General features: G+C 40.2%; 1 protein-coding gene across 1 annotated transcript in view; it reads right to left on the minus strand.

Moving 5' to 3' along the window:
* Positions 1-37: 37 nt before the first annotated feature.
* Positions 38-16,298, minus strand: part of rimbp2b (RIMS binding protein 2b) — a 55,183-nt gene continuing 38,922 nt past the window's right edge. Inside the window, 18 exon segments of the mRNA XM_055161662.1 lie at positions 38-3,544; positions 3,714-3,785; positions 4,515-4,618; positions 4,742-4,804; positions 4,887-5,055; positions 5,129-5,298; positions 6,326-6,451; positions 6,881-6,986; positions 9,708-9,872; positions 9,986-10,129; positions 10,208-10,873; positions 11,116-11,267; positions 12,787-13,656; positions 13,738-13,847; positions 14,211-14,290; positions 14,463-14,608; positions 14,956-14,991; positions 14,994-15,159. Of these exon segments, the coding sequence (XP_055017637.1) occupies positions 3,386-3,544; positions 3,714-3,785; positions 4,515-4,618; positions 4,742-4,804; positions 4,887-5,055; positions 5,129-5,298; positions 6,326-6,451; positions 6,881-6,986; positions 9,708-9,872; positions 9,986-10,129; positions 10,208-10,873; positions 11,116-11,267; positions 12,787-13,656; positions 13,738-13,847; positions 14,211-14,290; positions 14,463-14,608; positions 14,956-14,991; positions 14,994-15,159 (3,504 nt within the window). The 3' untranslated portion in view covers positions 38-3,385.

Raw genomic sequence — 16,298 nt, forward strand, 5'->3', positions numbered from 1 at the left:
TTATTCATAATATTTTTCTTTAGAAAATATTGCACATGCACACCCACACAATGTGTAACCAGTAATATAGGCTGATAATTTTTATATCATAAAGCTAGCACACAATAGCAGACTCTTAAACAATATGGTCTTAAAGACACCATGGGGGAAGCTTGCACTGTTTGATTATAAAGTTAATGTAGAAAAAAGGCAGTTTGAAAATCAAGTATAAACATTTAAAAACAATTTTACAAATGGACAAAGTACAAAAAGAGCAACAGTCACTTGAACAAAAACAATGAGAATAGGGTTGGTCTTTAGGAAAATGTGGAGTTTGTCATTAGATAACATGGCTAGGCAGCTGAGAAATGTACAGGAAATATTACAGAATGTTTGCATACATTCCATTTGGCAGTTTCAGTTCAACTCTTGTTCAAAAAAATAAACTTTGAGATGGTTGAAACAGAAGTGTAGGGTTGACACTTAACAATCACAAGACTGACATCAGGACAATCCCTTTGGGTAACTTTCTAATACATTGGCCTTCATTTGATCATACATTCACTACTCTACAGTAAGGTGGATTTTATAGATATACAGTACTTGTATCTATCACAAAAATGCAACAATTATAGACCATATCCAGGCTGAATAACCAGATTTGATTTGGCCATACAGAAAATAGAGGTAGCTTTGTCTTTAGCTAACTTTAAAATGTTAATGTGACTTTTGTTTCTATATAGATGTCCATTATATTTCTTATACTATATTGTATGTCATGGATTAGGATTAGTGTGATATCAGTATAGGACGGTCACTTAAAGTGCTTTTCTTATCGGCATTCGACCCAACTCTGTCCTAAAGTGTTATTCCCTGCACGTCACAGTTGGGAGTAGTGAAGGAAAGTTTAGCTATGACACATGACAAAAGAGCAGACATGGAGCTGCACATTACAGGACAAGATTTAAACCTTTGTGCAATTATAAGGCAAATACATGAAGGTTGGATCTGCTAGGCATTTCCAGTCAACTGGACATCAATGGTTGATTCTGCTGCAGAAACCCTGTAAGTACAATGTGCTTGTTCTCTGTGCCTGACATTTGCTTTTCTTGAAAAGGGGGCAGAGGGAGAGTCGTTCATTTTGATTAGTCACAGTATAACTCAACATTGTGTCAGCTAAGTACTATTAGTATGCATACATGTGTGCCCATTATTAAGTTTAATTAAAATGCCCCCACAGGTTCAGAGGTACTGTGCCTGTAGGATACTGACCTCACTGATTTGTGGGTTATTTATTGAAAATATGGAATATTTTATTATTTGACATTCTGTAATTTTCTAAATTAGTGCATTGGCAGATACTGAGGCATTAGGACCGACAAATGTATGTTTTCAGAAAATGAATTTTTATAACTTAACAAAATACAGGTGATATCAATGTACAGCAGATTTACAATAATAATTTACGTTCTCAAGTTGTACTTTAAAAATAAAATAATTTGTATCCCTATATAGACTCTAGATTATCTCTAGACTTATTTTACAGGTGCAAGTTTATGCATTAGGTCCTTCCCTTTTTGAGCAGTGTTGTTTTCCTTGTATCGGAGTGCGTGTGCCACCAGGCAGAGCCAGGCCCGGGGAAGTATGGGCAGACAGTGGAAGCAGAGCAGTTTTTTCCATTGGCACCTGATGGGGAAACCCGTAAGGGACAATTGATGGTATTAAAAAGTCAAAAATTTTACACCTGAAGCACCACTCCCCTCCTCCACAGTTCTGTTTGTCATTATGGGGTATAGCTCTAAGTCCCTCCCCTCCCTCACTCCAGAAGTTAGGTAGGGGTCATGAAGCTACCACAGGTGACACTACACAACACAGAGTTGAAGCATGTTTAACTAACTTTCACATCTAGGGTAACCACATTTCCCAACAATGGCTGTCAAAGACAATGCAGTTCCTCTCACAAAAACTGTTACATTTGCATATTGTGACAATTAGGACATAGTTATCACATTCACTTTTCTTTACTTTACTAAATACCTGTTATAATGTATTTGTATTAAACAGACATCTGAGATATAGAGAAACTACATGTCACTATTTGTTTCTGTAATCATGAGCTAAAAGGCCTTACATTGCACTTGCGATTTAAAAAAATGTGCAGAATGTTCACAACATATACGCTCATAATGCCAATTACAATTTTAACCTTTTATACTTTTAAACAATTGGTCAAACAAAAACTGCACCTTGCTAAAGCACCACAATTACTGTAAGTCTAAATTCACCTTTAAAGGAAGTAGTTAAATATATGTGCACCTGCAGCCTTTCAGCATCTCATGAGTTACAGGAAGAGACTCATTGCAGGGGACAGACATTGTCATATACAACACTCAGAGAAACAACTGAAGATACCATACTTATTGTCTAATGCATTGGCGAGGGTTAGATTAGTCTATCAGCAGACAGTGATAGGGAGTTAGACTTATCTGAACAGTGCAAAAGGAATGTAATGTTCATGGTGTATACTAGAAATGTAAGGGGCACCCAGGACATCTGCATTAGATGAGGGGAGTGTTACAGAGGTATCCTCAGTTGCTCACTTACGTGAAGGAAATAGAGCCTTTAAGGTGTGAAATGAACACTCTTCTTCTGTTTTGCCAAGCAGGTGAGGAAAAGAAATAAAAACAAACAAAATATGGTGATGGCATATTAATAGTTTGCGCAATGACAATGGTAAAAAAATACAACAAGTAACATCAAATGACTTTGCAATTTTAAAACAATTGTGTCAGTCTTAGTTGGACACAAAAATAACATGATATATTTACATTTAGGAAATTATAGATTTCTCTGACAGCGACATGTTATGTGACCTTACGTGCTACTTTACAAGAAAAAAGATTTACAAAACAAGGCGTTCTGGAGCTGATACAAAAGTTCAACTATTTTGCACTTATCTTTTTATAAAATCTTCAAGAAACCATGCATCTATAAGACATGCTGAGAATATTCCATATGGTTTGTCTATCAGAAGAACAAAACTATTTACTCTATTAGAAATAATTTCAGATTAAACAATATATTCATAAAGCATCTGGCTGAATGCAAAGTATGCATGTGCAAAAAGGATTGACTGCTGATTTTAAGACAGTAACAGGTAAAAAGTCACTGGAGAAATGGACTAACTGAGAATGCATTATGAATGGTCCATCCATTCAGTTCTCCCCCTCACAGCAGTAAACATGGCAAATAAAATACCTCAAGTATTTCTTTAAAGATCTTTTTAAACATCTATATATTTACAGTAAAATGGTCAACCAAAAAACCCACCAGACTTGAATCAATGAGACACACGCACAGACACGAGACTGGAGGAGATAGAGGGGACTGAGAAAGGATGAGAGGGCTAGTACTGCGAAGGAGCATGTACCCTTTTGGTCTTTATCCGAGCTGGAGTGTCCGGAGGGTAACGAGATGGTGAGTCAGTGAGAAAAACCTCTACATCATCAGGCACTTCTTCAAGAAAGTTGGAAGGAACAAGTCCTTTGTGTCCATTAAGTTCACCCTGCAGAGTACAGAAAAGCAGATGTACTGTGTGCTTTTTACAGTATTCTCATACAAGTCAAGTAAAATATACTCCTTGCAAAATAAAACAATAATTTTTTGAATTATTCTTGTCTTCTTTTGAGCTCAAAACACAGCTAATCACTGATAACCTTATTAAATAAACTTACATAGTAAAAACCATCTTCATCTATTTCACCAAAAACTGTGATGACATCTCCCGCACAAAAAGTCAGTTCAGCCTGTGAAAAAAAGATTGACATTGACATCTTAGTTGAACATTGACTATAACACTATTTCGTCCTAACTTGGTGTTCAAACAGGTCAGGACTAAACACATCAAATTTAAGGGGGTGCAGTATGTTTTCAACACTGAAGTTCTTCTCCAAACAAAGATGATGCATCTTAAATATGAGTCAGACTAATCACACAGTTGCATTGAAGGGTGCAACTGACAATGCATCAGAATTTTGAAGACTGAAGCGGACACACAGGTCTCCATTTGGGTTGTTGCAGAAACACAAAACAAACATGGCCCATGTAGGGGACAAGTGGACACAAAGACCAAACTGAGGAGTCAGAATGCTGCCTTAGGCAATACATGAGGGGCTATAGTGGCACCCAAAAGGGACCTAAGGCTAGACCCTTCATCTGAAGCCTACCTCCTCCTTTGCACTGCAACATGGGGAGGAAACAGACACAGAAAATTGATAGACCCTCCTTCCCCACACTCACCTCCTCATTCAGTCTGTGACGCTCATACTGAGGCGATGGCAGTGCCAATAGAAAGGTGACAGTGAGTAAAATCAAGAACATGGCCACGTGAAACCTCTATGCTGAATAAAGCCCTCCTGTACATAACTGCTCTTAGCTAAACAGAGCTATGTATGTGCTAAACAAACCCATGATTGTAATAGACAGTGATAAGACAAAGTGAACAGCTGAGTGTGCAAGAGTGCTTAAGGTGATACCTCCACATCAACATTAGGGGAGCTCTCTCTTGGGTCATAATCATAGAGGGCCACCATTCTTCGGGTTGACATAGGATATGGCCGGCCACTTCGTCTGTATCTCTCTGAAGCCGTAAAACACAAACATAACAGAAATGCTGAGATACAGTATAGCAATAACAATGCATGAAGAAAAGGACTGAACACAGTATGATGAAAATGGAGAAGAGCATCTATTCTACACAGACCTCTCTTGGACCTTCTGGACCTGCGATTTATTGAGCGGCCATCTCTGAAACGGTCGCAGTTCACTTCATAGCAAAGAAAAGCAGAGGCAACAGTTGGAGAAGCAGGTAGTATAGTCAAAAAAACAGCAATATAAATATGGCTCACCTAATTTCTCTACAGGAGTGTTAAGTGGAAGGAATCCCTGTTTGAGTAGCTGGCCCATCATTTCATCATCTTCTGTTTGAATCTCTGAAACCATGTTACATGGTATTACACCAACTCTGTCTCGAATTTGCGCTCGGTAGAAGCCATCCTTGTCTTTATTTCCAAACACCTAAAATGCAAACCAAGCAAATTACAACATGCTCAAACTAAACATTCTGTTACTGCCCATAATGTTATGTCACCTTAATGATTTGACCCTCTTTGAAAGGCAACTCTTCATCAGCAGCATCAGGGTTGGGTGACATGGACATTGGATCATAATCAAACAGAGCTACAAACACTCGTGTCAGTTCACCCATCTCCTCCCCATAGGAGCGGTGTCCCCGGCCGTGCCTGCGTCCACCATAACTATCTGAAACAAAGAGGAGGCCTCGGCTACTACTAACAGCTTTACACAGCCACAAAGGGCCCAAAAGTAATGGGAGGACATGGTGTCTGGTAAAGCTGACGGGGGAAACTTGGTAAGGTGCAGTGCATGTGTGAAAAAGAAGTGTTTTTTTTTTTTTTATTTAGCTGTAGTTTGTCAAATTGCCAAATAACATGAATCAAACATAAATAGTTCACAGTTTTGTGGGTTTCTTTGTTCACACATATCTGCTCTGTGATTTGACAGACACCAAACATCACAGACTGAACAACACAAACAAAAACATGTCTCGTGGATTGATGGGTGCAAAGAGAAGAACTGGATGCACAATGCAAGACTCAGGAATACAGTCAGATCAACACAGCACTATGTTCATTGCTGTTTCACTTTGCGGGCATGCAAGCTCTTCAAATGTAACACAATGTGTTATTCCAATGTAGGTGTTGTTTGCAACATAAAATGAATGACAGCATAAAGATTCTCCATTTGTTTGTGATTATGGATCTTAGGGGCAGTGAGGGGGTGGCATGAACCTCATGCTTCTTGTGGATTTCTATGAATTATATTTCAATGGCAAGAAAATTTTAATTAATCTAATATAGTACTGTAATGCATTTGAAGATGGAGTCTTTAATGCATGGCCAACTAAGTAACAGAGTTGAAGGTATTTAATAAACTGCATGCAAAAATAAATGAACAGACTGGCCCAAAAAGGGACTTGAGTGAAAAGGAGGGACAGCTGGGTGCTGAAGGACCTTGACATGAAGGGTGAGTACAGGAGTGGGTGGGTTGGTTTCTTTAAGGATTAGAGGTGTACATACAAGGGAGGGTTTTCATTCTCCAATGGGAAAAGTGGCCAGTCTGGCATTCCCCTGTCAGCTTGTCTCATCTAAAGCTAAATCCAATAACAAACTATGACCACCATTCATGGATGATATCACCGCATGTGTTTGACTTTGACTCATCACTTATCAATGATGCATTATCTTTTTGGAGAGGCTGCACTACATACCATATTGATCCTCTGAGGACATAGGTGGCCATATCCTGCGCCGAGCTACACTGCCATAGTTAACATCCTCCTTGCCAGGTGAGAGGTTCCCCTCACTCCCCTCACTGTTACTGTCCATGGTGATCTCTACAGAAGACACCAATCACAGCATTATGTCAGATCCCTTAGACAAACACTCAACTCTATCCCATGGCCCAGTTTAGCATTGTCACACTAGATGTGATGGAGTTGCCCTGAAGGAGCTGGATGCACAAGGCAACACATTTCTCTAAAATCAGACATTGTAAAACAGCAATGCTTGCATTCTTGCAAGGTTTAATTCAATAATAAACACTCACACACGGTTATAAAGGAATATAAACTTTTCGAAACAATTCACGCTCATGAAAATGAGTGGCTACTAGTTGGACAAACATCCCATAAAAGGTGTTTCTGAAAGCTATGGAGAGATGTTCAGCTTGGCTCGTATGGGAAAAGGGGAACACACAAGGTATTTCTGCACAAACATCTGAGGTGCTGGAAGGACAGTTATTCTCAGGATGTGATCTCACTAACCAATAGAGGGGATGGGGCGTCGCTGAGGGGGGGTACCAATGTGGACCACTCTCCTCCCTGAGGGATCCAGGCGGTCTGAGTTTCCATGCGTTGGTGAGTTGACAATCTTTAGGGAAAAGAAATTAGATGTTACAACATTATTTGCATAAAATATGAAAGTAAAAATAAATCTCACAAATTAATCCTGTTAAAAGAACTTAAAGCCGTAAGAGCAAATGACTGTCCATTTGTCCTTAGGGAAACCAAATAATAGACAAAACATTGATAAAGAAATCCATTAACTGATCAAAAAAATGAAACCAGCCCTCAACACAATAACAAGTGTTCGAGTTTGGTTTTGAACTAAAGACCATTTTCTTAGTTTGTTTTGTTTTAGGCATGTCATGTCACGTGTTTCCATAATCCAAATGATGAAAGCAGGGGATGGTGAAATAATGAGCAAAGACTAAGAAACGGGACTACAAAAATAACAAATGATGATTGAAAGAGCAAAACGTGGACACATTTGTCAATGCTCCAACAGAAATTACAAAGTTAATATTTTAATATTTTATAATTTAAAAGCAAAGCAAAGTGAGATGTGGTAATGGCATTGTTGAGCAGTGACAGTGAAAAGCAGAAGACAAGCTTTCCCATGCATTGGACATCTGCTGCTCTTTTGATGGACCCTTTCCCCTCAGAGACATGAAAAGTCAAAACGTGGTTAAATGGCCTTTAGATAACTAAAATTCCTCATTTCAAATCCACTTGACATAATGAAATACAAGCAAAGTAAGTGAGACAAAGTAAACATCAACTCAGACTAACTGTGAACATGTGACACTTGGTCATTAAATAAAGGGAATGCCAACAAAAGGGTGCTTATTTATAAAGAAAATATAACAACATTCAGAAAACAGGATGGCTGTTTGCTGATGGAATGGACAGCAGAAAGTCGGATTCACACACCAGCGGCTGGTCCCGGTTGTGCCTGGGCATAGACTGGAGCCTAGCCTCTCTGTGTGGGAAGACTCCAGTTTCCCGAGGGCCATAATGTTCCCTGTTCCTAAAATCCCCTGTGTGAACTGCCTTGGCTGCCGACCCCGGCCCATCACAGAATTCCTCCTCCACGCTGCACTGGCGCGTCAGAGTCCTTTTGCGGCCCATAGCCAACGCACGTCTCTCCACAGGACCTTCACAGTGGATGATGCGCACAGGCCCTCTCATGGGGCTGCCGTGAGCATAGTACACTCGATGGCTCCGTCCCAGAGACCCCTCCTCCTCACTGCCACAATCTAACCCACTATCTGGACTCTTTGTGTTCTGGCGGTTCATACGACCCAGGCTTCCATCCTCTGGGTAGCCGTAGCGACTATCACCATAGCGGGGTGAGGAGCGCTGCCGCTGTAGAAGTCGGGAACTTTTGCTGGGGGCTAAATGATTGTGCATGAGGCTGTCCTGAGGATACAGCCTCCTCTGAGTGTGCGGCGTTCCCGGTCTCCCACTCTCCTCAAAGCTCAGGTGCTGGCCCATGCTGTCCACACTGTCTGACTCCTCCTCGGCCACTTCGGGGATACTGTGCAAACGTTTGCTGCGGAGCGACTTTTGTTTGACCACCTCCCTCTGAAGGTCCCAGCAGTCTCGCTCTTCAGCTAAATCCTGACGCTTGTAATATGCCTTCAGTAGTGCAACATTCAAAGATCCACATTTTCACAGTTCGCAATTTCAGTTCAAGTTAAGTTCAAGATTCAGTTTTGAGGGGATTGAAAGTTGAAGGAACAACACAGTACGCAAATAGAATAAATGGGGAGGGAAGACAAAATAAAGACAGAATTAGTTATTTGTGGCAATGTAGTAAGACATGCAGTCTCATTCAATGAGGGGGAAATGGCATGCTCTAAGCAGGAATCTGTAAAGGCTAAGACAAACTTAAGTAAAGTAATAACTAGATAAAATATGAAAGAATAAGAGAAAATGTAAAAAGGTAACATTTTGTATATGAATAAGAAATATTTGATGAAAGACAATGCAACATGGCTGGGAAAAAAAAAAACTGGTGTAAAAGCATGGGGAGGATCAACAACATAGTCAAAGACAAGCACTTGCAACATTATACACAATTTTACAAGTATGCTAAAGTATTTTTTTGTGCAAACTGACTGTATTAATGTCTGCACAATGCACAAACATGTACTTACACTGTAAATCAATATTAGTAGTATTAAAAGTATTTAATAATATTACTAAATTATTAGTATTATTAAAATTGAAAACATTTGTTAATGAAAGACATACTTTATTGTACAAAACCCTAGTCAATGTGAGCACATATAGCAATGGACAGAGCACAGTGAACACAGTAGTAACAAAGTCCTGTCTTGTCCATTCACTTATGCATCCACACAAACCACTCGCAAACCAAAGTACCAGTTATATACTAAGACTGACAACGTTTACAACAAAAAATAACAGAGCATGGCAGACAGCAACAAAAAATAAATACTTCCATTTAAGTACTCACTTAAATGAGATTCCCATATGCATTTGATATGCCATGACCCACTATAATGCTATGCTCTAAACAAAAGACAACATTAGAAACGACAAGTGAGCAGGCTCAATAGGTGACTAAATTACTGACTTGTCTTCACACATGTTGCTTCATTAGTTACACACAGCCTTTTAGGGGCTCAGCCTTAGATGTGTGAAGCTTAAGGGCAGGATGATGGAGCATGCTTTGCTGGAGGTCTGATTTAGCTCAAAAGAACACTGGTCATCCTTCTTCAGTTTGGTTTTTCCCCACCTCCCAGTTTGGCTTTCTAAAGGTGTAAACCAGGTGTGAGGGTACCTTGAGAGTGTTGTGAGAGTTAATGCTGCGTCTGCGACCCTCCTCCAGCTGCATCTCTGAGTACAGCTCTTCCTCATCTTCCTCCATGATGTCAGACAGGTCAGAGCCCCGACTGCTTTCCGTGTAGTACTCATCATTGTGGCTATAATGGTGATGATGATGGTGCTAGATGATAATTACAAAAAAAACAAGAAAATGAGAGAATGAGAAAGCAACAATGGTAATATATTTAGTAATGTGATGTCAAAAACATTGTGTGAAACATAACTTCACATTACCTGCCTTCCCAACTCAGAGCCTCTGAGAAATTCATCTACAGATGCTCCTCTCCTTCTTGCATGTGGAGAGTCATAACCATCCTCCTCTTCATCAGAGTTAAGAGGATGCATACCGCGCTCACTAAAGATGTTCCTCTTTTCAACCTGTACACAGAAAAAATATAAAAACCAATATCATATTTAACTATACTATTGTATGAAGACTTATTTTAGTCAACATACCCGGTTTCCCTCAGCAAAGACCCTCTGGGCAGCTTCCCTGGCCATGGCCTTAGCGATGGTGTTTGGGATGGGGACTCCCTGAGGCTGAGGCAGGATTCGCTGTGGAGATGGCGAGCGATGCGGCTGGAAGGGCGGCGGCTCCAAGTTGTGTCCGCGCATTGTGGGCAGAGGAGAGGGGCAGCGGTCCCAGGGCTGGCCCGGTCGTAAGCCAACCTCGTGCTCTTTGGTTTCTGGCTCTCTGGCACTTAGTAATGGTTTGGATGTGGGTACAGTGTGGCGCTGGTAGTGAGGCTGGGGGTGAGGGGGAGGGTGTCGTAGAGGCTGTGTGTGTGGTGCTGCATGTGGTAGTGTGTGGGGCTGCCCTCGTGGTACCGGCTGCACATGGGGCTGAGGATGGTTTGGAGGGTATGTAGATGGATAAGGAGGGTGAGTTTGGGAGTGCACAGGAGGTGTCTGCATTTGGGGAATTGGGTGGGGTGGTGCAATATTGCGGCGTGATAGGTGTGGAGAGCCTAACAAATTGTGCGGGATTATGGCCACCGAAGAGTCTTGAGACTCTCCTTGTGTCGATAATGTCCTTACAATAACTTCTCGGGCCTCCAAACAATGAAGCCTGTTTAATTCCACTGTTACATAGTCTGCTGTTGGGTATAGGACTTCTGCAATCTACAAAACATAATGAATAAGCACAACAAATTAGGGCATTTTTACAAACTATATATATCATACTACATACACACTCTGAAAATAGAAAATAATCCACTATGACTAGACTAAGCACTATAAAAAGTTACCAGAAGATGGCAACAGAGCGCTATTCTGATAAGATGTACAGAACAGACTATTGCAGAAGACTGCTACTGTCAAGTATGTATTTCGTTTGATGTATGTTGTCAGAACATATTTACCTTCTGTCCTTTTGTGCACACTGCATAGCCAATTACACTCGCCCCATTGGAGGTTCCTGAAGGAGTCAGTGGAGGGGGCTTCCATCTGATTTGCAGGACCCCGGGCGTTTGACCACACAGGACCTGTACCTCCTGCGGTGGGAGTGGGGGCCCTGGGGACAACACACACAAGCAGCTGTATTAGGAGAGGAAACAAAAAAGCTGAGCTCTGCCTGCACCATTTCTGCTGCTTGATTTAGTAGAAAATATAATGCTGACCTCAGTACTACACTATACACTCTATCCATTTAATAACCTGACTAGAGTTATGAAATAGGGATATTCCTCTGCTGTGGGCGTAAATTACAAACAGTGGTCTAACAAGAGACTTTGCAGATAGGAAATAACACAGCTACAAAGATATGTGGGAAAATATACATAAAAAGTAGTACATACAAAGTACTACATGTGGGGATTTTCAATGTTTGTGGAAGGTACAATATTTGCTGTATGGGTGACTATGTCTATTGCTAAAGTGCAATTAAAGCCTAGACCAAACACCTAAAATCAAAAAAAGAATAACATTCTTTGACTTCAAAAATCTCACTCACTCTGCAAGTGGACTCTGCCTACTAAACAACATACCCATCTGTGCAATACTGTGCCCCCTGCAGACACACAGTCAGGCATCAGATGCAGTCAGCACTATCTCCAAGCTGCAGCATGCAACTGTGAGTCTGAAGATCCACATCAGGATCTTAATTACATTTATACTCAGGAAAGCCAGTACATGGGGCAGGAAAATAGACTAAACAAAGATGTCTTTAATATAAAAAAGCACAAAAATGAAATAATTGAGTTATTTACATATAATATGGGTAACAACACATTGTCCCTGCAAACTAAGGCAGTGGTATGTGACAAACGCTATTAAAATGTTGTATTGCTAGCTATTAATGAAGTTGCTTCCAAGAAGACGACTCTGACAGTGAAAGCCTAATATAGTTCTTCTACACACAGCCCATGTTTTATTGACAAGAGATGTCTGTCTGCCACCAACACTCAGACTATTCCAGTCGCCTCTAATTTACATATTCAATAGATAGATCATTAAATGAACCCTCAGCATGTTTGCTTGTCTGTAAAAAGTCAATTAAAAATTTTGTCCTGCCCCTTTGCCTTTGACTTTCACTTTCACTTTTACACTACAACACATACAATGCAAAAAATATTAAATGTTTTACACCATCTTATTAAACAATTATATTGATAAAAAAGTAACTGACAACCAGCAAGCACAGCATGCTTCAGACTGTATATTTAAATGGACATGGCTAATGCACTAGCCGCTGTGTTCCATATAGGATCATTCACTTAGCCCACTTCTTTATAAAGTCTCTGCTTCCAATAGATATTTTTCATAACTTTAAATGTTTTGTGTTCTGTTGCTGTTTGTGGGCTGTCTCTCTAAATACACAACCTCTGTGGCAATATTAAAGAGGCAAAGGAAAATAGAAATGGTTGACAGTTTTCAAGTAAATAAATGTTAGTTAAATGCTAGGTAATGTTTAAGAAATAAATTGTCTCTCTGGATATCAATGTTGGCTGATGACTATCTTTCAGATAAATTTAGAGAGGACTACATTTTACACAGCATCTGATTAGGGCAATATATCAACAAAAAAGACTGACCTGCAGACTGAGTGCAGAATTCCACAGAAATTTCCCTTTTGTCCCTTTGATCCAATGGAAGCTGCCAAGGCACCTGATGCGGCTGTGCCACGACTTTCACCTTGTAAACTGTCATAGGCTTCAGGTTGAGAAACTTGTACCTATAGCCACCTGCCTTCACCATGTCGTACTCTGCTCCATTGAGGAAGATGGTGTGACTGTAGTTGCTATTGCTGGGCATCCATGACAGCTCAGCCGACACCTGTGTTATACTGTCTACGCGCAGGTAATAGGGAGCCACTACCACATCCTTCCCCACCAGCAGGGTGCAGCGCAGCTCATCGGACGGGCCTCGCTCCGTGATGGTCTGGACCGAGATCCGGTATGTATTGGTGGCTAAGTTTAGCTTTTCAATTAGAGACTTTGTCCTTCCCCCATATGGCACACTCATTCGTACCTCCTTATCTACTAAGACATTGTAGCCACTGATGGAGCCCCAACCTGGAGGGACCACAGGGGGGTCCCAGCCAATAATAACACTCTTGGCCAATTGTTTGATCAGGTTGATGCGGCGGGGATAAGGCACAATGTCTTCACCAACCTCATCTATGTTAACATCCAAGGTTCCTGTGCCATTGCTAGTGGAGCCTAAGAGATCCATGCTCAAGCTGCTGGTGCTTAGACAGTCTAATTTACTATCAGACAGCAGGCTGCTCGTTCCTGTTCCTGTCAGCGTGCCCAGTCCCAGTTTCTGAGGTCCCAGGCTACTATGGTTGAGGTAGCCAGGTTCTTTTGTTGTTGTGTCCCTTTGTTTGATGGATTTCCCCTCATCTTGGACAAAATCCACAAAATTAGAAGGAACAAGGCCCCGCCGTCCATCCAGCAGCTCTCCTAAGGCACAAAGGAAAAGATCAATTGAATGACCATCATATTTAAAACAATAACCGGCTGTATGAAACTGCTGTAACATACCTTCATAAAAGCCATCCTCATCCATTGTCCCATAAACATAGAGGTACTTCCCTGCCACCAGTGGGAGCTCAGCTTCAGGGTGTTCATTGGGCCCATCATAGGGATTATAGCTGTGAGAGCAAAATCATGACACAATATAGCAAACTAACTACACAATATTTCTTCAAATGACAGGTTTTCTGTTGTGAAAAGTGTATTTGCCTACAACCACCATAGCTGAGAGGATATTTTGAACACTGCTTGAAGCACAACTTTGTTGGGCTGCTTTCTATATCTGTGAGCTGAGATTTTCGATTATTTTTGTGCTGACAGGTAATTTTCTTTAGAGACAGAAACACAGAATCTTCCCTCACCCCAGTGAGAGAAAACAAATAATTCAATCAAGATGTTGGAACTGAGTCCTGAAGTTAAAGATGTGACTTTCTTTGTCATCACTCACTTCAGTAGGCTGTGTATAAGCTTTAAATACATACCTATAGCGAGCGATGCACAGACGAACCTTCCCTGTGTATCTGAGCTTGGACCTGGTGGTTGATCCAAGATCTTTCTCCATCTAAAATGAACAAAATTAGGTTATGGGGATAACAAAGAAAAAACAAATGTATCTAGGTATGACAAAATTTATTATTAATCATTTTCACATATACTTCCATTTATACCAGTGAAATCAAATTAAATTTCTATTCATTTAATTTCTATAGATTACAGAAATTAACCTGAATTACCTCAGAAAGGAAGGCACGTGCAGAGCTGCTGCCTGTCCGAGTGAGGAATGTTGGTTTGACAGAGAGGAGATCAGGCTTGTCTCCACTCAGCTGTAGAGGCCGAATAAACTCTGATATTAAAGACCTGGTTGAGGGGATCTCATTTCCTGCAACAAATTTAATAAATTTAACAATAATTATCTCAGTAAATAAAAGATACAAACTAGGTAGTTGAAATCTCTATGTATTTAATATTAGTACAATACACAAATAAGAATACACCGCAAGATGCTGTGTGCACCTGAACAATCTGCCACCCAACACACAACAAATGCACTGTGTATTAATCTTGAACATTCATTTAAAACCAGGCATTAATTACTGAAAATTGTAATTAAGTCTTTTTAGACCATATATGATCTGTATATTGTTTTTTCAGTGCCATCATTTCCTTTCTATGGAAAAAAAATGTACAAATGAAGGTCAATGTTATATACAACTAAAATAGTTAGACCTTTTCCTGTAGGGGCAGCCAATCCATTTAGCAGCTGGGACAGGGACTTGTGGGGGAGCCGGGTGATTCACACACAGTTACTGGTTCAGTGCTGAGGATGTCAAACTTCCCCGCCTGCAGCCGAAACCTCTCCAGCTCTTTTGATAAAAGATTGAACTGCTCGCTCTGGCTCCGGCATTTCTCCTCCAGGTCCCGGACCTTGGCCTGACGACCGGGAATACAACAGAGCCAGAGAGAAGGAAAGAGAATAGAGAAAGCCAGAAGATAGGAGATCCACACACAAGGAAGGAAAAATGGCAAAAAAAAAAGAATAAAAAGTTATGCACGTATTAATAATAGTTGTGGACAAATCATATATTTTCTGTTCAATAGTAGCATGGAATGGGTAAATGCAGGTCACAAAAAATTGCAGTTTTAACAGAGGCATTAAAATACTCTCATAGATTTAAAATGCCCCGTGCATAGATAGTTTTGGTCTGAAAAATAAAAATGAGGAAGTTCTGTTTAGGAAGTACGGCAGCTATTCTCAGGCAAATTAAGGTTTACCCAAAGAAAGTCCTAGGCATAGTGTAACACTCCTGCTAATTATTAATACATGAGTCAACACAAAATTACACAGAAAGAGCACAAAAATTAATAGTAGCATCACAGTCGTAAGGTGGGTAGTTGCTAAAACATGCATTGGCATAAATGAAAATGAAATTTTGTGTTCTTTAGGTGTATTTTACATTCAGTTAGAGTAAATTAAATATTGACAAGGCTCACTGTTTTTCAAAAATTTTATTTAAACAGTCAGTGAGGTCTCGAGAAGGATCTTGTCTTTGAGATATCCACTGTATCTGCCTTTTATGGAAGTAGAAATCTAAAGCTTTGTAATACAACTAGATTTAGGTTAACCCTGATTCATAATTCATACCAGATTGAACATTTTGCAGTCATTCATCTCCTAAACCCAGAACTGAGGCTGTTACATCTCTATAGCCCATGGCTGTAAGTGAAACAAAGTGTGAGGCACAGAACATGCAGGTGCAAGTAAAATGATATCAAGTAGAGAAATGAAAGCAATTCAGCAATACCTGCATGCTGTCCAAGTGGTTCTGTATATGTGTAACCACACAGCCATACAGTGCAAAGAAATATAAAAAAAGAAAATTAGCACAATTACTTGTGTGTTCACTTTTAAACACATTCAAAGGAAAATAGTGTGCAGGATACAAAAATCCTTTATTATGCTATTAAAAATCATTTTACCCAGTTGGATTTAACAGCACTAATAAAAGGCATTATCAACACTCTGAGATCATAAATTAGATTTTGAACCAGAGCATTAAAATTTAAATAGT

This window comes from Boleophthalmus pectinirostris, unplaced genomic scaffold (genome assembly GCF_026225935.1).
Source record: "Boleophthalmus pectinirostris isolate CB_2022bp ecotype Guang Dong unplaced genomic scaffold, ASM2622593v1 HiC_scaffold_4, whole genome shotgun sequence".
Classification (NCBI taxonomy): domain Eukaryota; kingdom Metazoa; phylum Chordata; class Actinopteri; order Gobiiformes; family Gobiidae; genus Boleophthalmus; species Boleophthalmus pectinirostris.